The 15294-nt window shown below is 48.7% G+C and overlaps 1 protein-coding gene across 2 annotated transcripts in view; it reads right to left on the bottom strand.

Moving 5' to 3' along the window:
* PIAS3 (protein inhibitor of activated STAT 3) overlaps positions 1-15055 on the bottom strand; it is a 48842-nt gene extending 33787 nt beyond the window's left edge. The window contains exons 1-2 of one of the 2 annotated variants that reach the window (XM_056852470.1): positions 14936-15055; positions 11141-11199 (exon numbers count right to left, since the gene is read on the bottom strand). In XM_056852470.1, coding sequence (XP_056708448.1) covers positions 11141-11155 — 15 coding nt within the window. In that variant the 5' untranslated portion in view covers positions 11156-11199; positions 14936-15055. The remainder of the gene's footprint in view (positions 1-11140; positions 11200-14935) is intronic. The other variant, XM_056852469.1, reaches the window with a different exon arrangement.
* Positions 15056-15294: the final 239 nt, after the last annotated feature.

The raw sequence follows: 15294 nt of genomic DNA, 5'->3' as shown, positions 1-15294 counted from the left end.
ATTGTCTACTCAGACTGGCAGCGGCTCTCCAGGGTCTCAGGCAGAGGTCTTTCACATCACCTACTTGCCTCGTCCCTTTGGATCAGACCAAAGCCCATCAAGTCCAGCAGTCTGCTCACACAGTGGCCAACCAGGTGCCTCTAAGAAGCCCACAAACAAGAAGACTGCAGCAGCATTATCTGGCTGTTCCACAGCACCTAATATAATAAGCATGCTCTACTTAGAGGTGCACCAGAGGCATCTGGCCAGCTGCTGCAGCAAGCCAGGTGATGGGCTTAATGGGCCTTGGGCCTGATCCAGCAGGGCGTTTTTAGACTGCTTAAGAGATTCCTACCCCACACCCCACAGACAGAGCGCTTAAATTCCCAATTCAATAGCATCCAAATGGACGCTAGTCATGATACCTACTCTCTCCAGGATCAGAGGAGCATGCCAAATGTATTTGGTGCTGTGGAACACAGGCAGGATGGTGCTGCTGCAGTCATCTTGTTTGTGAGCTTCCTAGAGGGACCTAGTTGGCCACTGTGTGAACAGACTGCTGGATTTGATGGCCTTGGTCTGATCCAGCATGGCTTTTCTTATGTCCTTATGTTAACACACAACCAGTTCAATAAAACTATACAATGGCGGTATAACTACATTATTCCTGATGCAGAAATAGACCATCCTTAGATGCTTTCAGAGGAGTGTGCCTGCTGGGGCTCTGCACAAAATACTGCACCAAGCTGTCCCCCCTCTAATCAAAACAGAGACTTAGGCAGAAATCATGGAGGGGGGTGAATAATTCCTGTTCTTTCACACCGCAGTGTTAAATGTTTATTAATCTATCTATATCTTATTTTTATCAACAGGGGCCCAGGAGCAGTTTATTAACAATGTTCTTTCTTTGCTCATGTTATTCTCACAACAACCCTGCGAGGTAGATTAGGCTGAGAGTGACTGGCCCCAAGGTCATCCAGAAAGCTTCCATAGCAGAGCAGTGATTCCAACCTGGGTCTTCTAGATCCTCTAATTTTAATGTTGGGAAACTAGACATTAACTTGAACATTATCAACAGTCCAATTTTTTTAAAGCCATTTAGGTAGTGATTTAAAGGCTCATCACACAACAAGCTTCAAATAGTCTACGGCGGATTAAAAAAACATGACTCAAACCACCTACAAGTTCAGAAATAAGATGCGCACATTTAAATCTGAACACTTGTGAGCTCACATTTTCCCCCCTCATCAGTCAGCATCAGATGAATGAAATATTAATGGAGAGGCTTGAAGGGAAATGTTACAAGGGAGCCCACAGGGACTTTGCTTTCCTTCCTAATAAAAACACTTTGTCTCCCCCACCCCAATAAGAATGTTATTACTATTATAATAACACACCATCCTAGTAGAGAAATCAACCAGTATTTTACTTGGACGGCCAAGGAAACGAAAAATTAACTGATTTGAAGAAAGAGGATTCTGCTTCCAGGGGAAAATGGTCAAGCCTGAGAGGGCTAGGCAAAGTTCCCTCCTGCCGATTGGTACCAACACATTCAACACCCCCCCCACACACACACACACTTTGTTTGAAAACAGACTTGAAACAGGTTACCATCTTTCACCACATAATTGTCGCAGATTTTATGCCAAATTTTTCTGCAAAAAAGTGAATTATGTAAAGATTTTAATTTAAAAATTATGCAGTATCTCCCTCCTTCTGGCATTAGGAAACGTGGCTGCAATGGCCAGGTGCCGGGCTGCAGCAGTTGGCTTTTCCCCCCGCGCCTCCCAGCTCATGTCACTTTATTGGGTTGAGTGACAATACCGTTAGTACTGCAAGTGCTCTAAACAAACCACACCAAGTCGGCTTTCGGAAATATACTGACAATGTGCGAGCACTGAGAATTCTAGGCTCGCGGCTCGCAATGAGCGAGAGATAAATGTGTGTCCATATGCCACTGGGGAATACATTGCCGCTCTGTTTACCTTTTAAGCAGCATGACAAACAGAATTATACCATGCGACAATTACGTGATGAAAGGTTATAAACCAATTTTTTTACTGAAAAAACAGCATCCGACGATTATGCGGCGGCAACAATTATGCAGTGAAATACGGTATTAGTTCCACCACTTACAGAGCCATAACCAAGATGCTAACTAACCTCTCTTTTAATGGTGGTCAAGGCAGGAAGGAAGGGGCTGTGGAGAGGGAAAGGACAACCTGGCACACAAGTCTCCACTTCTTAGAATCAGAGTCACATCCTCACCAGTCTGAAGCAAACTAGTCAGTTCGGTACACTATTGGTTACCCATTTCCCCTTGCAGGTGAAGACTGAAGCTGGCGATGGGCGGCAAGCCCCTTTCCAGCAGGACTGGCGCATAGCCGCCCCTCCTTCTGTTCTTGGATCCGCTCCCCAGCCCAGTGCTGAGCTAGAATAATGCAAAAGCCTGGCAAGCCCCAAGCAACAGCTGAACATTTTCATGTGGGTGCCACGTTATAGCTCTCGCTTCTTTCCAGATGGCGTTCGTACCACCGAGAGCCTGGCTTCGATCAAACTAAAAATCCACACAGCAGATGCGTTCCTGATACCACATTATTTAGAAGGCTTACGGCCCAACACTGGCCCATTGCAGTTTGGATGACCAGGAACGTGTCACAGATTCGCAAACGTCTCCTCCCCACCCCAAGCGGAGTCTTCTGCAGCATCCAAATCTGCCACACTATGGTCAGTATTACCTTCCAAGTCATGATATGAAACCATCGTTGGAACTTGGTTGCCAGTCCTCATGGACTCTTAAAATAAAAACTGGAACCAGACGTACCATCTATGGTTGGGAGAAACTCAGAAATGGAGGGGAAACTGACACATGAGCCTCAGGGAAGCAGGGCTCGGAAGACCATGAAAACTGAGCCATTTGCCTGACCTCGGTTTCCAGTCCTCATTGGCGTCTACGTTTGCGAGCTGCAACTGAAACTGGTTTTAAAGTAGCAATGTCAGCATGCTTAAGAAGAGGTCTGAAATCCTGTCACAGGTTGGGCTGGGTGTGTGGGGCCTTTTTTGCCAGCTCCCAGTGGGCGTTGGGGTGTACCGGGAAGAAGAAAAGTTGGTTTTCATATGCCGACTTTCTCTACCACTTAAGGAAGAACCAAACCGGCTTACAATCACCTTCCCTTCCCCTCCCGACAACAGATACCCTGTGACGTAGGTGGGGCTGAGAGCATGTGACTAGCCCAAGGTCACCCAGCTGGCTTCATGTGTAGGAGCGGGGGAACAAATCCAGCTCACCAGATTAGCCTCCGCCGCTCATGTGGAGGAGTGAGGAATCAAACCCGGTTCTCCAGATCAGAGTCCACTGCTCCAAACCACCACTCCAAACCACTACACCACGCTGGCTCTCTCGGAAGTCCTGAGAATTGATTCTGAGGCCCAGATTGGGGGGGCTGCAACCTGTCTTGAAATAAGAAAAAAAGGGGGGATTAAAAAATAATAACTGGAACTAGACCAATAATCTATGCACACTAATTGCAGAGGAGGAGGAGATGTGGAGCTTCTACTCTGCCTTTTCTGTATTCCCTCCCCTTCATTTTCTCAAACGCCTCTCTTAGCCTGATACTTCTCTTTCCGTCCAAAATCCAAGTGACACATCCATTTTGGGTGAACAGTGAGCACTGAATAAGAGGGAGTCACTTTGGCCCACTGCTTAGACAGCTTGATTGGTTTGACTATTGCTAATGTATTTAAACATTTATACCCTGCCTTTCCTCACTGTTCAAGGCAGCTAGGAGAGATTCAAGTTCTGGCACAGTCCGTGACTCACGGGGGGTGCCCTTTACATGTCATTCTGGTCAATCAATCCATGCCTTACGAGGCTGGATCCCCACATTCGTACAGGCCCCTGCTATCTATCGCAGTTGTATCTCATTCTTCCTTCAAAGAACATCCCTGTCCCCATTCCACCCTCGCAACAAGCCTGTGGGGTAATTAGGCCGAGCGCACACCACTGGGCCAAGATCACCTGTAAGCGTCACAGCTACAGGGAGATTTGAATCCCTGCCCCAGGATGTGATGGCTGAAGGCTTTAACAGGGGGGTGGACATGTTCATGGAGGAGAGGGGTATTCATGGCTACGAGTAAGAAGGGATACTAGTCATCATGATGCACACCTATTCTCTCCAGGATCAGAGGAGCATGCCTACTATATTAGGTGCTGTGGAACAAAGGCAGGTTGCTGCTGCAGTCATCTTGCTTGTGGGCTTGAACACATGAACACACATGAAGCTGCCTTCCACTGAATCAGACCCTTGGTCCATCAGTGGCTCTCCAGGGTCTCAGGCAGGGGTCTTTCACATCACCTACCTGCCTAGTCCCTTTAACTGGAGATGCCGGGGATTGAACCTGGGACCTTCAGCATGCCAAGCAGATGCTCTACTACTGAGCCACAGCCCCTCCCCAGGTTCCCAGAGGCACCTGGTTGGCCGCTGTGTGAACAGACTGCTGGACTTGATGGGCCTTGGTCTGATCCAGCATGGCCTTCCTTATGATTTTCTCCAACCTAATCCATAGGCTGGAGGGGGAATTTTCACCAATCCCACCACAGACCTCAGAGTATCCCTGCTTGCTGTTCTCGAGGATCTCTTGTCCCTCACGACTGGCCTTTTGAGGAACATTTTAGGCTGCAGTAGGATAGGTGAAGTGAGGGAGGCCTAAGCCACTGACAGAAATCCCTCCTATAAGTGCCATCCAAGACCGTAACACTAGCTCTCAGGGTTGTTGTAGAGTAACTGCAAAAAGCAGGTTAAAGAGATAAAAACTGATGAAAAGTAATTAACCATTTTCTGGATTTCCTGTGGGGCCACCTCAGTAACAAGCCAGCCTCTGACAGACACCCACCATGCTTCCCTCCCATACACTTTCAGGTTCCAGTTATAAAAAAATTGTAAAAGAAATCACCAGCCTTCTAAATATGGGAGATTTCATTTTTGTTTTTTTAGAATAGCTGGCTGTCACTATTTGTACAACTTCATCTGCTTTTTAAAATCTTGTTCGGTGCTTTAGGCATTTCTTAAAAATTGGTAAAAAGCTTTCTAAACAAGCCGAAAGATTAAAAATGAGTCACTTTAGCAAGGAGGAGGACTGCAGCATGAATTTGTATCTCATTCTGAGTAGAGGCCTTGAAACTTCCTTGGCAGACAATTGGAAGTTCTTGCCAAAGCAACAGCCAACCAGCTCTGCAACCCGCACCCCATCTTGATAGCCAGGCTGTGGGTTGCCTCGGTGCCCACAATCTCTCCGATTACAGTTTCCACAGTACAGCATAACAACGGCATTCTCTCACGCCACAGCAAGAACCTCCCTTAAAATGCTTATGATTCACATTTCCAGCAGTGTGTGATATAAAAAAAGCTTCTAAGCAAAGCCTTTCACAGCAGCATGCAGGAAAATGTACCTTAGGAGCCCAGTCGGTTAAAAATCTGACCGTTTCGGAGGAAGTATAAAATATCCCCCCCCCCCTAGTTTTGCACAGAAATTGGACACTGGCTCCCAAGAGTTTTGAACATGAATGCAGTTAACATATTTTTCACTTGCAGGATTCCACTGCAAAGACATGGAATACAGCTTTGTTTCCTTGCGTAAAATAAAGCTACTGGGCCAGTGTTAGGGTTACCAACCTCCAGGTACCAGCTGGAGATCTCCTGCTATTACAACTGATCGCCAGCCAAAAGATCCAGTCACCTGGAGAAAATGGCCACTTTGGCAATTGGACTCTATGGTATGGAAGTCCCTCCCCTGCACAAAACCCACCCTCCTCAGGCTCCGCCCAAAAAACCTCCCACCGGTGGTGCACAGGGACCTGGCAACCCTAGCCAGCGTGGTACAGTGGTTAGACCACGAGACTAGACTGAGCAGACCCACATTCCAATCACGGTGTGACCCTGGGCCAGCCAGCCTAACCTACCTCGCAGGATTGATACAAAGATTACATGGAGGAGAGAACCATGTATACTGCCTTGAGCTCCTTGGAGGAAGGGTGGAAAATAAATGAACACATGAAGCTGCCTTATACTGAATCAGACTCTTGGTCCATCAAAGTCAGTATTGTCTACTCAGACCGGCAGCGGCTCTCCAGGGTCTCAGGCAGAGGTCTTTCACACCACCTACCTGCCTAGTCCCTTTTAACTGGAGATGCCAGGGATTGAACCTTCTGCATGTCAAGCATATGTTCTGCCACTGAGCTAGGGCCCTTCCCCTGTGCAACAGACCAGCCTCATTTGTGGCTATGAAGACGAGTGAAAGCAAACAGAGGTGAATTCGTAAGCTGGACATTAGCCAGAAAAGCAGAGGAGCAAAAGCAGCAATCGGTTGTTTCCTCCCATGTCACTATAACTTCAAATTCTTCGCTTTCACTCCCCTTCTCCTTGACAGAACATTTTGAATTCTTGGAAATCCTGAGAACAGTGTAATGGGGCGGGGGGGGGGGGGGGAGAGACAGACCAAGTTGTATGTGTATATATAATTACGTGCATATATATGATTTGCTTGATCTGTTATTTTATTCTGGTTGCCAGTTCTGTGTTATCATGGCTGTCTGCAGTCTCCTTGGCGCACATTTTTCCCCCAGTTTTAAACTGCAGAAGACGCTCCATTCCTAGAGCTAGACCGCAGTCTGCCACTGTTGAGCGAAGGTCATCAATAACGAATCCACAAACGTAAATTCAAATAAAATCCCCATTTCTCTTGCCAGATGATCCCCTTTCAGCCCGCTAGACAGACCTCCTTAAGGCAAGGAAACCCAGTATGCCGCAGGCCCACAAAGTAAGAACAGTTGGGGGGGTGGGTGGAAAGAAAGGCGTCGGTAAGGGGTGGGAGTAGGGAGACAAGAGGGAATTCGGTTTGCTGGAAGACAGCCTTCAAGACTTCAAAGAAAGAAAAGGAAAGAGGTTAAAGAAAGCCATGGAGGCAGCCAGCTGGGCAAATGTTCGGGGCCTCCTGGGTGGGCTAAATCTGTCTTCGAGAAGGCGGCATGCACACATGGCAGGCACGCTGAGAAATTACACTCCTCAAAGGAGAATTTTCCGGTTTAGAATTTATTTGCAAAGGGGGAATCGGCAGGAAAAATTGCTAGGGCGGAGAGAAGAAGGGAGAGAGAAGAGCTTCGGCTTTTAAACAAAGAACGCAAAGGCCCATGCACATTCTGCCAAAGCTTCTCCGTTCCAAAAGACCCGGTGATTTGCCATCCCAACCAAAGGACAGCTGCACAGACTTGGGAGGAGTTTCCACAGATGAGATGTCTCTCCCCTACCCCACTACCCCCTTTTTAATGTTTCAGGCACATTTCAATATTACTTCAAAGTTAGTCCAAAGACGAGCCTGGGTTTGGCAGAAAGGGCACAGATCAGCAGAGTGGGGACAATACAGCATTTGAACCACAAAAACTCTAGTAACCATTGCAGGCCTCCTCCTTACCTACATCCCAAACTGCAAAAAAGAATTAGACTCCCAGGTATCTAAAGAACCCACACCTTGAGAGGAGGCTGCCAATTATATCTCTGCATGAGTCACTGTTCTGGGGACACACATTTTCAGTGTTTCTCTGCAGGGGGGAAGAGAGATAGCCTATAATTTTGATACATCTCTGTACCAGACACGCAGAAGTTACCCACCCTCATAGACAGAAGCTCACTGAATCTCTGCAATATCATTTTACAGCCCAATCCTGAAGGGGGGGGTACTTACAATGTGCCCGGGGACAGCGCAGCTGCTCGCCTAATAAGTGGCTTGCAGCTGCATGGGGGGGGGAGCAATTTCCCCCCCAAGCCCCCTGAAACTCAGCCATAGAGCTTCACGGGGCTACACCAGGGGTTTTGCAGGCGTAACTCGGCGCCTGGAGAAAGGGGGCATTCCCAGGCCAATAGGGCTTACAGAGTTGACTAATGTCAGCTCCGCCCCTGGGGTCGGGAACACCGCCCCCCCAGACACCAGCACAAAAATTTATGCCAAAAAAATGCTGCTGGTGAGGGAGCACCGGCACCCGAGCCTTGCACCGGCTCCTGAGAAGCTCCCTCACCCTTTAAGGATTGCTTGGTTATTTTGGTATGCGTAGAGCAGCTGACTTGGGGGCTCCCCAGCCCAAATCAAACACAGAATCGCAGCTTGGCTCACTTGTTTGAGGAAAGCGGTTTGAGGAAAGCGGTATTACTTGATCAACAATCACCTTCTCCCCTTCAAATTCCACACTGTGGTATGGATTGAACGGCAAGAGGGTGAGGCCGAGATGTTTGTGCCCAGCTTTTAAGAATTAATTAGTTCATTCCAAACTACGATTTATTGCAGTATCTCAGCACCCAAACCCGGCACGACTATGGCCAATCCCAAACTCTTGCTACCTCGCAGAAAATGTCCACACAGGCTTGCATGTGGTGAAAAACAACAACAACCTTCTCTTCTGCAACACACTGATACTGTGAAATGGACTCAGTCCATAGGCAACAGCAAGTGGAGAGGGTAGGACAAAGGCAACTGAGAAATGCCAACAGGTCCTGAATACCAGGCAGAAGGCGGCAGAGATACATTTCAACATCCTTATCATACTACAACTACACTGGCTCCCAGTCCATTTCTGAGCCCAATTTAAGGCAGCGGCTTTGGCCTATTAAAACCGAGCCTCAGCGATAACCATCCCAGCAGGGATTTATCCTCCCTCCCCAAGGTGGGAGGATTGACGGTGAAGGCCTAACTTCAGATTTAGCACAGGCCAAACTGGTTTCTAAAAGCAGCAAAGCTTCCAGGGAGATACTGTGTACAAAGAAACAACAACCCCAAACACCTCAATTTTTAATTCAAGGGTCTCAGGTACTGGGAAACCTCTTTCTCTTCCTGAAAGAGGGTGGAGGGTGGAAGGAGAGTTTGTTTTTATTCCCCACTTTTTCTCTACCTTAAGGAGTCTCAAAGTGGCTTACAATTGCCTTCCTTTTCCTCCTCACAACAGGCACCTTGTGATTTAGGTGGGGCTGAGTGAGTTCAGAGAGAACTGTGAGTAGCCCAAGGTCACCCAGCAGGAGTGGGGAAACCAACCTGGTTCATCAGATTAGCGTCCGCCGCTCATGCGGAGGAATGTGGAACCAAACCCGGTTCTCCAGATTAGAGTCCACAGCTCTTAACCATTACACCATGCCAGCTCTGGTATGCTTTGGTATAAGGTATAAGCTTGACTTGGGAGAAGGGCAGCATCATGTATTTTTTTCTGCTGCAATTCTGGAACACTGGTATGTTCTTCCAAAGGATGTTTGCTTATTTTCAGAACATAAATGCAGAGGAAAAAGTTAAGACAAGCCCTCTTCCCTCCTCCTTCTGGAAGTCTGATTTTTCTCCTCCTGCTGTATGGCTTTTCATTTGTTGCCATTTTAAAAACACCCTAGACTTTCTTATCTTAATTGAAATGAGTTAAATTTGTCTACACTGCTTTGTGATCAGGAGTTGAAACACACTATTTAAGGCCCATAAACAAAACTGCTCTTTGAGTGAGATGAATCATAAGATAAAATAATTTCCAGGCAAAACAAAAAACCTCAAACCACCAAGAAAAACCCACCCCTCTGATTCCCTGCAGTTTGAAAGCTAGCACACCAGGGAGAACAGTTCTGGCCTAACCACTTCCCCAATAGGATATGAAAAAAATTCCCTTTACATTAAAAAAAAACAACCCTCTATACTGAGGAAATGGGCAGATTTAAAGCGTACAGTTTGACTGGTTAAAAAACCCCAGATTTGATCAAGTATTTTTAAAGCATTAACTTTATTAGAACAAAAAAAGATACTTTAATCATCAACAGGTTTGATACTTACACTAATTGCAAAGAACAAATTAGTTAACTCACTGCCAAACAAAGAAATTGTAATGATTCATAACCTAACAATGTTAGAGATAAGGATACACAAGAGCTATTCACTTAACCTTTCTCATCTTTGCAGTTTCTCAAGGAACACCAGAGTCAGCCTACAGTTACAAAACTAAACAAAAATATGAAAGTAACATAGAAACAAACCAAAGCAATGGGAATTATTTTTAAAAAGCAATTTTGAAAGGCAGCAGGATAATTCTTCCTGTTTGGAGATGCCTGCAGTTCTAGCCAGGAGGAGAAATTTTGCTAGGCTGCCAGGTTTGCCTCTGAATGCTGCAGGGTACTCCTGCTGTTACTGTAATTAAATAAAAAAGTAAGCTGCCACCTACATATTGGCATTCTTGGTTTCAAAAAATATTTGGCTTTTTAAAAAAAGGAATATTTGCAAAATTTGACTGTGGTTAAATAACAATCAATGGGTAATATTTGACCAGCCAACTGACAAGCATACCAACCCTAGTTAGGCTAGAATTCTTCTCCCCTCTACATTAGTTTTCTAGATGCAGGAATTCTCTTCCTTCTCTGGGAAACATTCAGGTGCACAATCCAAAAACTGCTTTTACTACCCCGTCTGCTGCTTGCATACCAGGGCTCCACCTTTAACAGCCTAAGTAGAATAAAGCAATAAGCTTGTAAATCTGAACCACATAACTTGCCACCTGGCCAACACAGAGATGTCACAAAATGAAAGCTCATGAAGTGCAAAGCTTTCTTGTCAAACAACATGCCAAAATGTCTGGCCACAAGCCCTACATGAGATTTTCCCCAGCTAAGTTCTAAGATGGACAGCTTCCTTCTGAGCAATTTGAATACAGCTATTCTTTAACATGACAGCTCCTCAGCCAATGATAGCTGAGGGGACAGCAGCCAAAAAAACGCCACTTTTTAGTCTATTGTTCTTATGCAAAATAGCACATTTCAAAACTCTTAACTGCCAAAATATTTTTAAAGGGCCTCCGCAATGTTATGAACTCTGGATAGCCTAGCATTCTTGACACTTGGCTGAATTAAGAGGTGATCACCCAAAAAAATCTAAAGCAAGTTTACTAAAAATAAGATGGGGGAATCACTACAATGCAATGTGAAAGGTCCTCAATCCACACTGCAATCATTTTAACCGCATCACTGTCTTTTTCCAACCAGGATGGATAAAGCTCAAGAGCCCCACCCAGCCAGAAGCCAGCTAGGAACCTGTGGGGGGAAAATATATTAAAACACACCAGCAAGGACCCAAATTCTTTTCGGAATTCATTAATTACCAGGGACAAATGCATATTCCGGGGTCTGATGTTGGACAATGATGGTTACACTCTGAATCCTAAAGATGGGAAAGAGAAAAAGAAAAAAATATATACAGAAGGCGATCAGCCCCACCACAAATCCTCCAGCCATGCGATTACATGACACAGCATACGTGACTCAGGGCTGTCATCTGCCCCCTCCCCATCTTCCCTTAAAGCAATTCTAAAACGTGACTTGAGGCTCCAGTCTGTCAGGAGGCGACATTTCCTATCATACAGATGTTTGGAGGTAGGCAAACTGAGGTTCTGGGGAAAGACACTTGGTGTATGCTCAGAGTCACTCCATAATTACTTTCCACATTCTGGTGGTGAGGCAAGCATTCAGACCATGTCCTGGGTATACCTCTGCCTCTCAATAAACGGCACCATCCTCCTTGGGCCGCGTCCTTTCAGTGCAGCTCTAACTAGCCCCTTAATCACACCCCAGCCTTATTCCCCCCCTTAAATTTTCAAGTTAGCTTCATTCCCAAGCTTGTCCTGCTCTCTCGAAACACCCCCTAAATAAATATCCCAAACCCAGATCCCAAGGCTTTCCTTTCTCACACATTTCTCCCTTCCAGCCACCCAAAAAAAAAAAAAAACCACACACCACATTTTCAACCTCAATCTCCTTCACCCCCAAATACTACCCAGGGCTTCTAGCCCCCCTTTTTACTCTCCCTTTCCCTCCATCTCCCTATGGCTCCCTTTTCACTACATTCAGATACCTCACCCTTATCTCTTCTGACAAAACAGCCTCAACTTCTCTGAGCTGTACTTGTAACTCCCCTTGCCGCTACTCTTCAACTATGGCAAAGCTCCCATATCTTTTCTTACGATGAAAGACCCCCTGCACCCCTTCCCCTGGTTCTTATCTCCCCCCACTTCACTTACTCCTCCCCACATCCTTTCCCCTCCTCATTATCTCCCCTCCAGATATCTTGTGCCTGCACAGCCTTTCCCCATCTCTCTTATCCTAATTTTGCAGGACTCTCCCTCTCAACTCAGTCTGTGCTTCCTTAGGGCTGTTTCAGTTTTGCTCCCCACCACCAATAAATACAATTGCCTTTCATTTCTCTGAGCTCCCACTGTCTCATCCCCCCCAACCCTAGCTATCCCCCCACATTCTCACTACACACACACACCCAATGTCATCTGAACACATAGGGCGAAAACGCATGGGAGGTTTTGCCTTGGATTTGCCACTCTCTAGATGCACATTTTTCCCAGCTGAATTCCCAAAACAATGCATGGGGGCTTATTTTTGAGTTTTGAGAATTTGGCTGGGGAAAATGTGCACTTAGAGAGCGGCAAATCCAAGGCAAAAACCTCCCATGCGTTTTTGCCCATAAGCTCCCCTCCACCTCCCCATGGAGGCTCTCCACCACTGGCCCTTTCCCTCTACTAACGCCCAGTCCCCCTCTCCTCCAGCCCTCCCCTTCTCACTTCCACCATCCTGCCACGACCCAAAAAGAGATGTTTTCACTGGCCGGGCTTCCTCTCCCGCTCCCTACAGCTCCGTCTTACTTCAAGCCTTATCCCGCATTAACTACAGAGATACACTCCCAGCCCTCTTCGTGATCCCTCTTCCAGACCCTGCAGGCTGCTTCCTTCCCCCTTTCCTGCCCCAGGGCTCGTTACCCCCAGGTATCCCCCCTTTCAGTCCTAGCCCACCTTCCACATTCTCATTATCTCCCCCCACTCCAGAATACAGGCCATGTGTGTGTGTCCCACACTGTCCACTCCTGCCTCCTCTTTACCCCCCATTTACCCCCCAGGTACTTCTCCCCCTTTCGAGCTTCTATCTTTCTCTCTCCACAGGCTTCCTTCCCCCCCTCGTTACCCCTAGGTATCCCCTTGCTTTCAGTTTCTAGCCCACCTCCCATATTCGCATTATCCCCCCCCCACATTGTCCATGACTCCTGCCTCCTCTTCACCCCCCAGTTACCCCCAGCTCCTTCTCCCCCTTTTGAGTTTCTATCTTTCCCTCTCCACGGGCTGCTTCCTTCCCCCCTTTCCTGCCCCAGAACTTGTCCCCCCTCCTCGTTACCCCCAGGTATATCCCCCCCACATTCAGTTTCAGCCCACCTCCCATATTCTCATCATCTCCTCCACACACACACTGTCCACGACTCCTGCCTCCTCTTGACCCCCCATTTACCCCCCAGGTACTTCTCCCCTTTTTGAGCTTCTATCTTTCTGTCTCCACAGGCTTCCTTCGTCCTCCCTCCTCGTTACCCCCAGGTATCCCCCCACTTTGTTTCTAGCCCACCTCCCATATTCTCATCATCTTCCCCCCCCCCCAACATTGTCCATGACTCCTGCCGCCTCTTTACCCCCCATCTACCCCCAGGTACTTCTCCCCCTTTCTCTCTCCATGGGCTGCTTCCTTCCCCAGATCGTGCCCCCCTCCTCGTTACCCCCAGGTATGTCCCCCCCACATTCAGTTCCAGCCCACCTCCCATATTCTCATCATCTCCCCCCCACACACACACTGTCCACGACTCCTGCCTCCTCTTTACCTCTCATTTACCCCCCAGGTACTTCTCCCCCTTTTGAGCTTCTATCTTTCTCTCTCCACAGGCTTCCTTCCCCCCCCCCTCGTTACCCCCAGGTATCCCCTTGCTTTCAGTTTCTAGCCCACCTCCCATATTCGCATTATCTCCCCCCCACATTGTCCATGACTCCTGCCTCCTCTTCACCCCCCCCCCAGTTACCCCCAGCTCCTTCTCCCCCTTTTGAGTTTCTATCTTTCCCTCTCCACGGGCTGCTTCCTTCCCCCCTTTCCTGCCCCAGATCTCGCCCCCGTCCTCGTTACCCCCAGGTATATCCCCCCACATTCAGTTCCAGCCCACCTCCCATATTCTCATCATCTCCTACACACACACACAGTCCACGACTCCTGCCTCCTCTTGACCCCCCATTTACCCCCCAGGTACTTCTCCCCTTTTTGAGCTTCTATCTTTCTCTCTCCACAGGCTTCCTTCGTTACCCCCAGGTATATCCCCCCCACATTCAGTTTCTAGCCCACCTCCCATATTCTCATCATCTCCCCCCCCCAACATTGTCCATGACTCCTGCCGCCTCTTTACCCCCATCTACCCCCAGGTACTTCTCCCCCTTTCTCTCTCCACGGGCTGCTTCCTTCCCCAGATCGTGCCCCCCTCCTCATTACCCCCAGGTATATCCCCCCCACATTCAGTTCCAGCCCACCTCCCATATTCTCATCATCTCCCCCCCACACACACACACTGTCCACGACTCCTGCCTCCTCTTGACCCCCCAGGTACTTCTCCCCCTTTTGAGCTTCTAGCTTTCTCTCTCCACAGGCTTCCTTCGTCCCCCCTCCTCGTTACCCCCAGGTATATCCCCCCAAAATTCAGTTTCTAGCCCACCTCCCATATTCGCATTATCTCCCCCACACACACACACTGTCCATGACTCCTGCCTCCTCTCCACCCCCCATTTACTTCTCCCCCCTTCGAGCTTTTTCTCTCCCCACATCCTCCTTACCCCATATCTTCCTTGCCTGCAGCGCCCCCTCCTGGGCGGCCCCCTTTGCCTCTCCCGCGCGCGACCCCCACCGCGACCCCCTACCTTTACCCCCTATCACTCCTCCCAGGTCTCCACCCCCTCCCTCCTCAGATCTTCTCCCCACCCCCCTTCCCTGTCCTTTTCATCACAAAGGCTTCTTCTCTGCCCCGACCCCCCCCCCGGTGAGGGAGGGGGGCCGGGGGGAGAAAAACGGCCGTTTCCCCCCCTCCCCCTCCCCACCTTCAGCTCGGCCGCCTCCGCCATCTTGAGACATCGTCGCCGCCTCGGCCAGAAGCGGAGGGCGGCCAAGGGAGCGGCGGCAACTTCCTCAGCGGGCGGCGAGGCGCAGAGCAAAGCGAGCCGAGGCCCGCCCCTTCCCGTCCTGGTAGGAGCGAGGGGGCGTGGCTAATGCGGCGCCGTAGAGAACAGAGGGAAGGGGTCGAAGGGAGCGGCGCCAAAGTCCCCGCCCCGCGCTCAGACGCAGCGGATTCTGCCCCTTTTGAGCCGTGCCCCGTTCTGCCTCCCCAGTCGCTTCGCGCGCGCGGGGGCAGCAAACCAGGCTCGACGTTGCACCGGGGAGGAAAAAGACTTTCTTCCGT

This window comes from Euleptes europaea, chromosome 7 (genome assembly GCF_029931775.1).
Source record: "Euleptes europaea isolate rEulEur1 chromosome 7, rEulEur1.hap1, whole genome shotgun sequence".
NCBI lineage: Eukaryota > Metazoa > Chordata > Lepidosauria > Squamata > Sphaerodactylidae > Euleptes > Euleptes europaea.
Note: the sequence above shows the minus strand (reverse complement) of the source record. Positions and strands in the feature narration are given on the sequence as shown.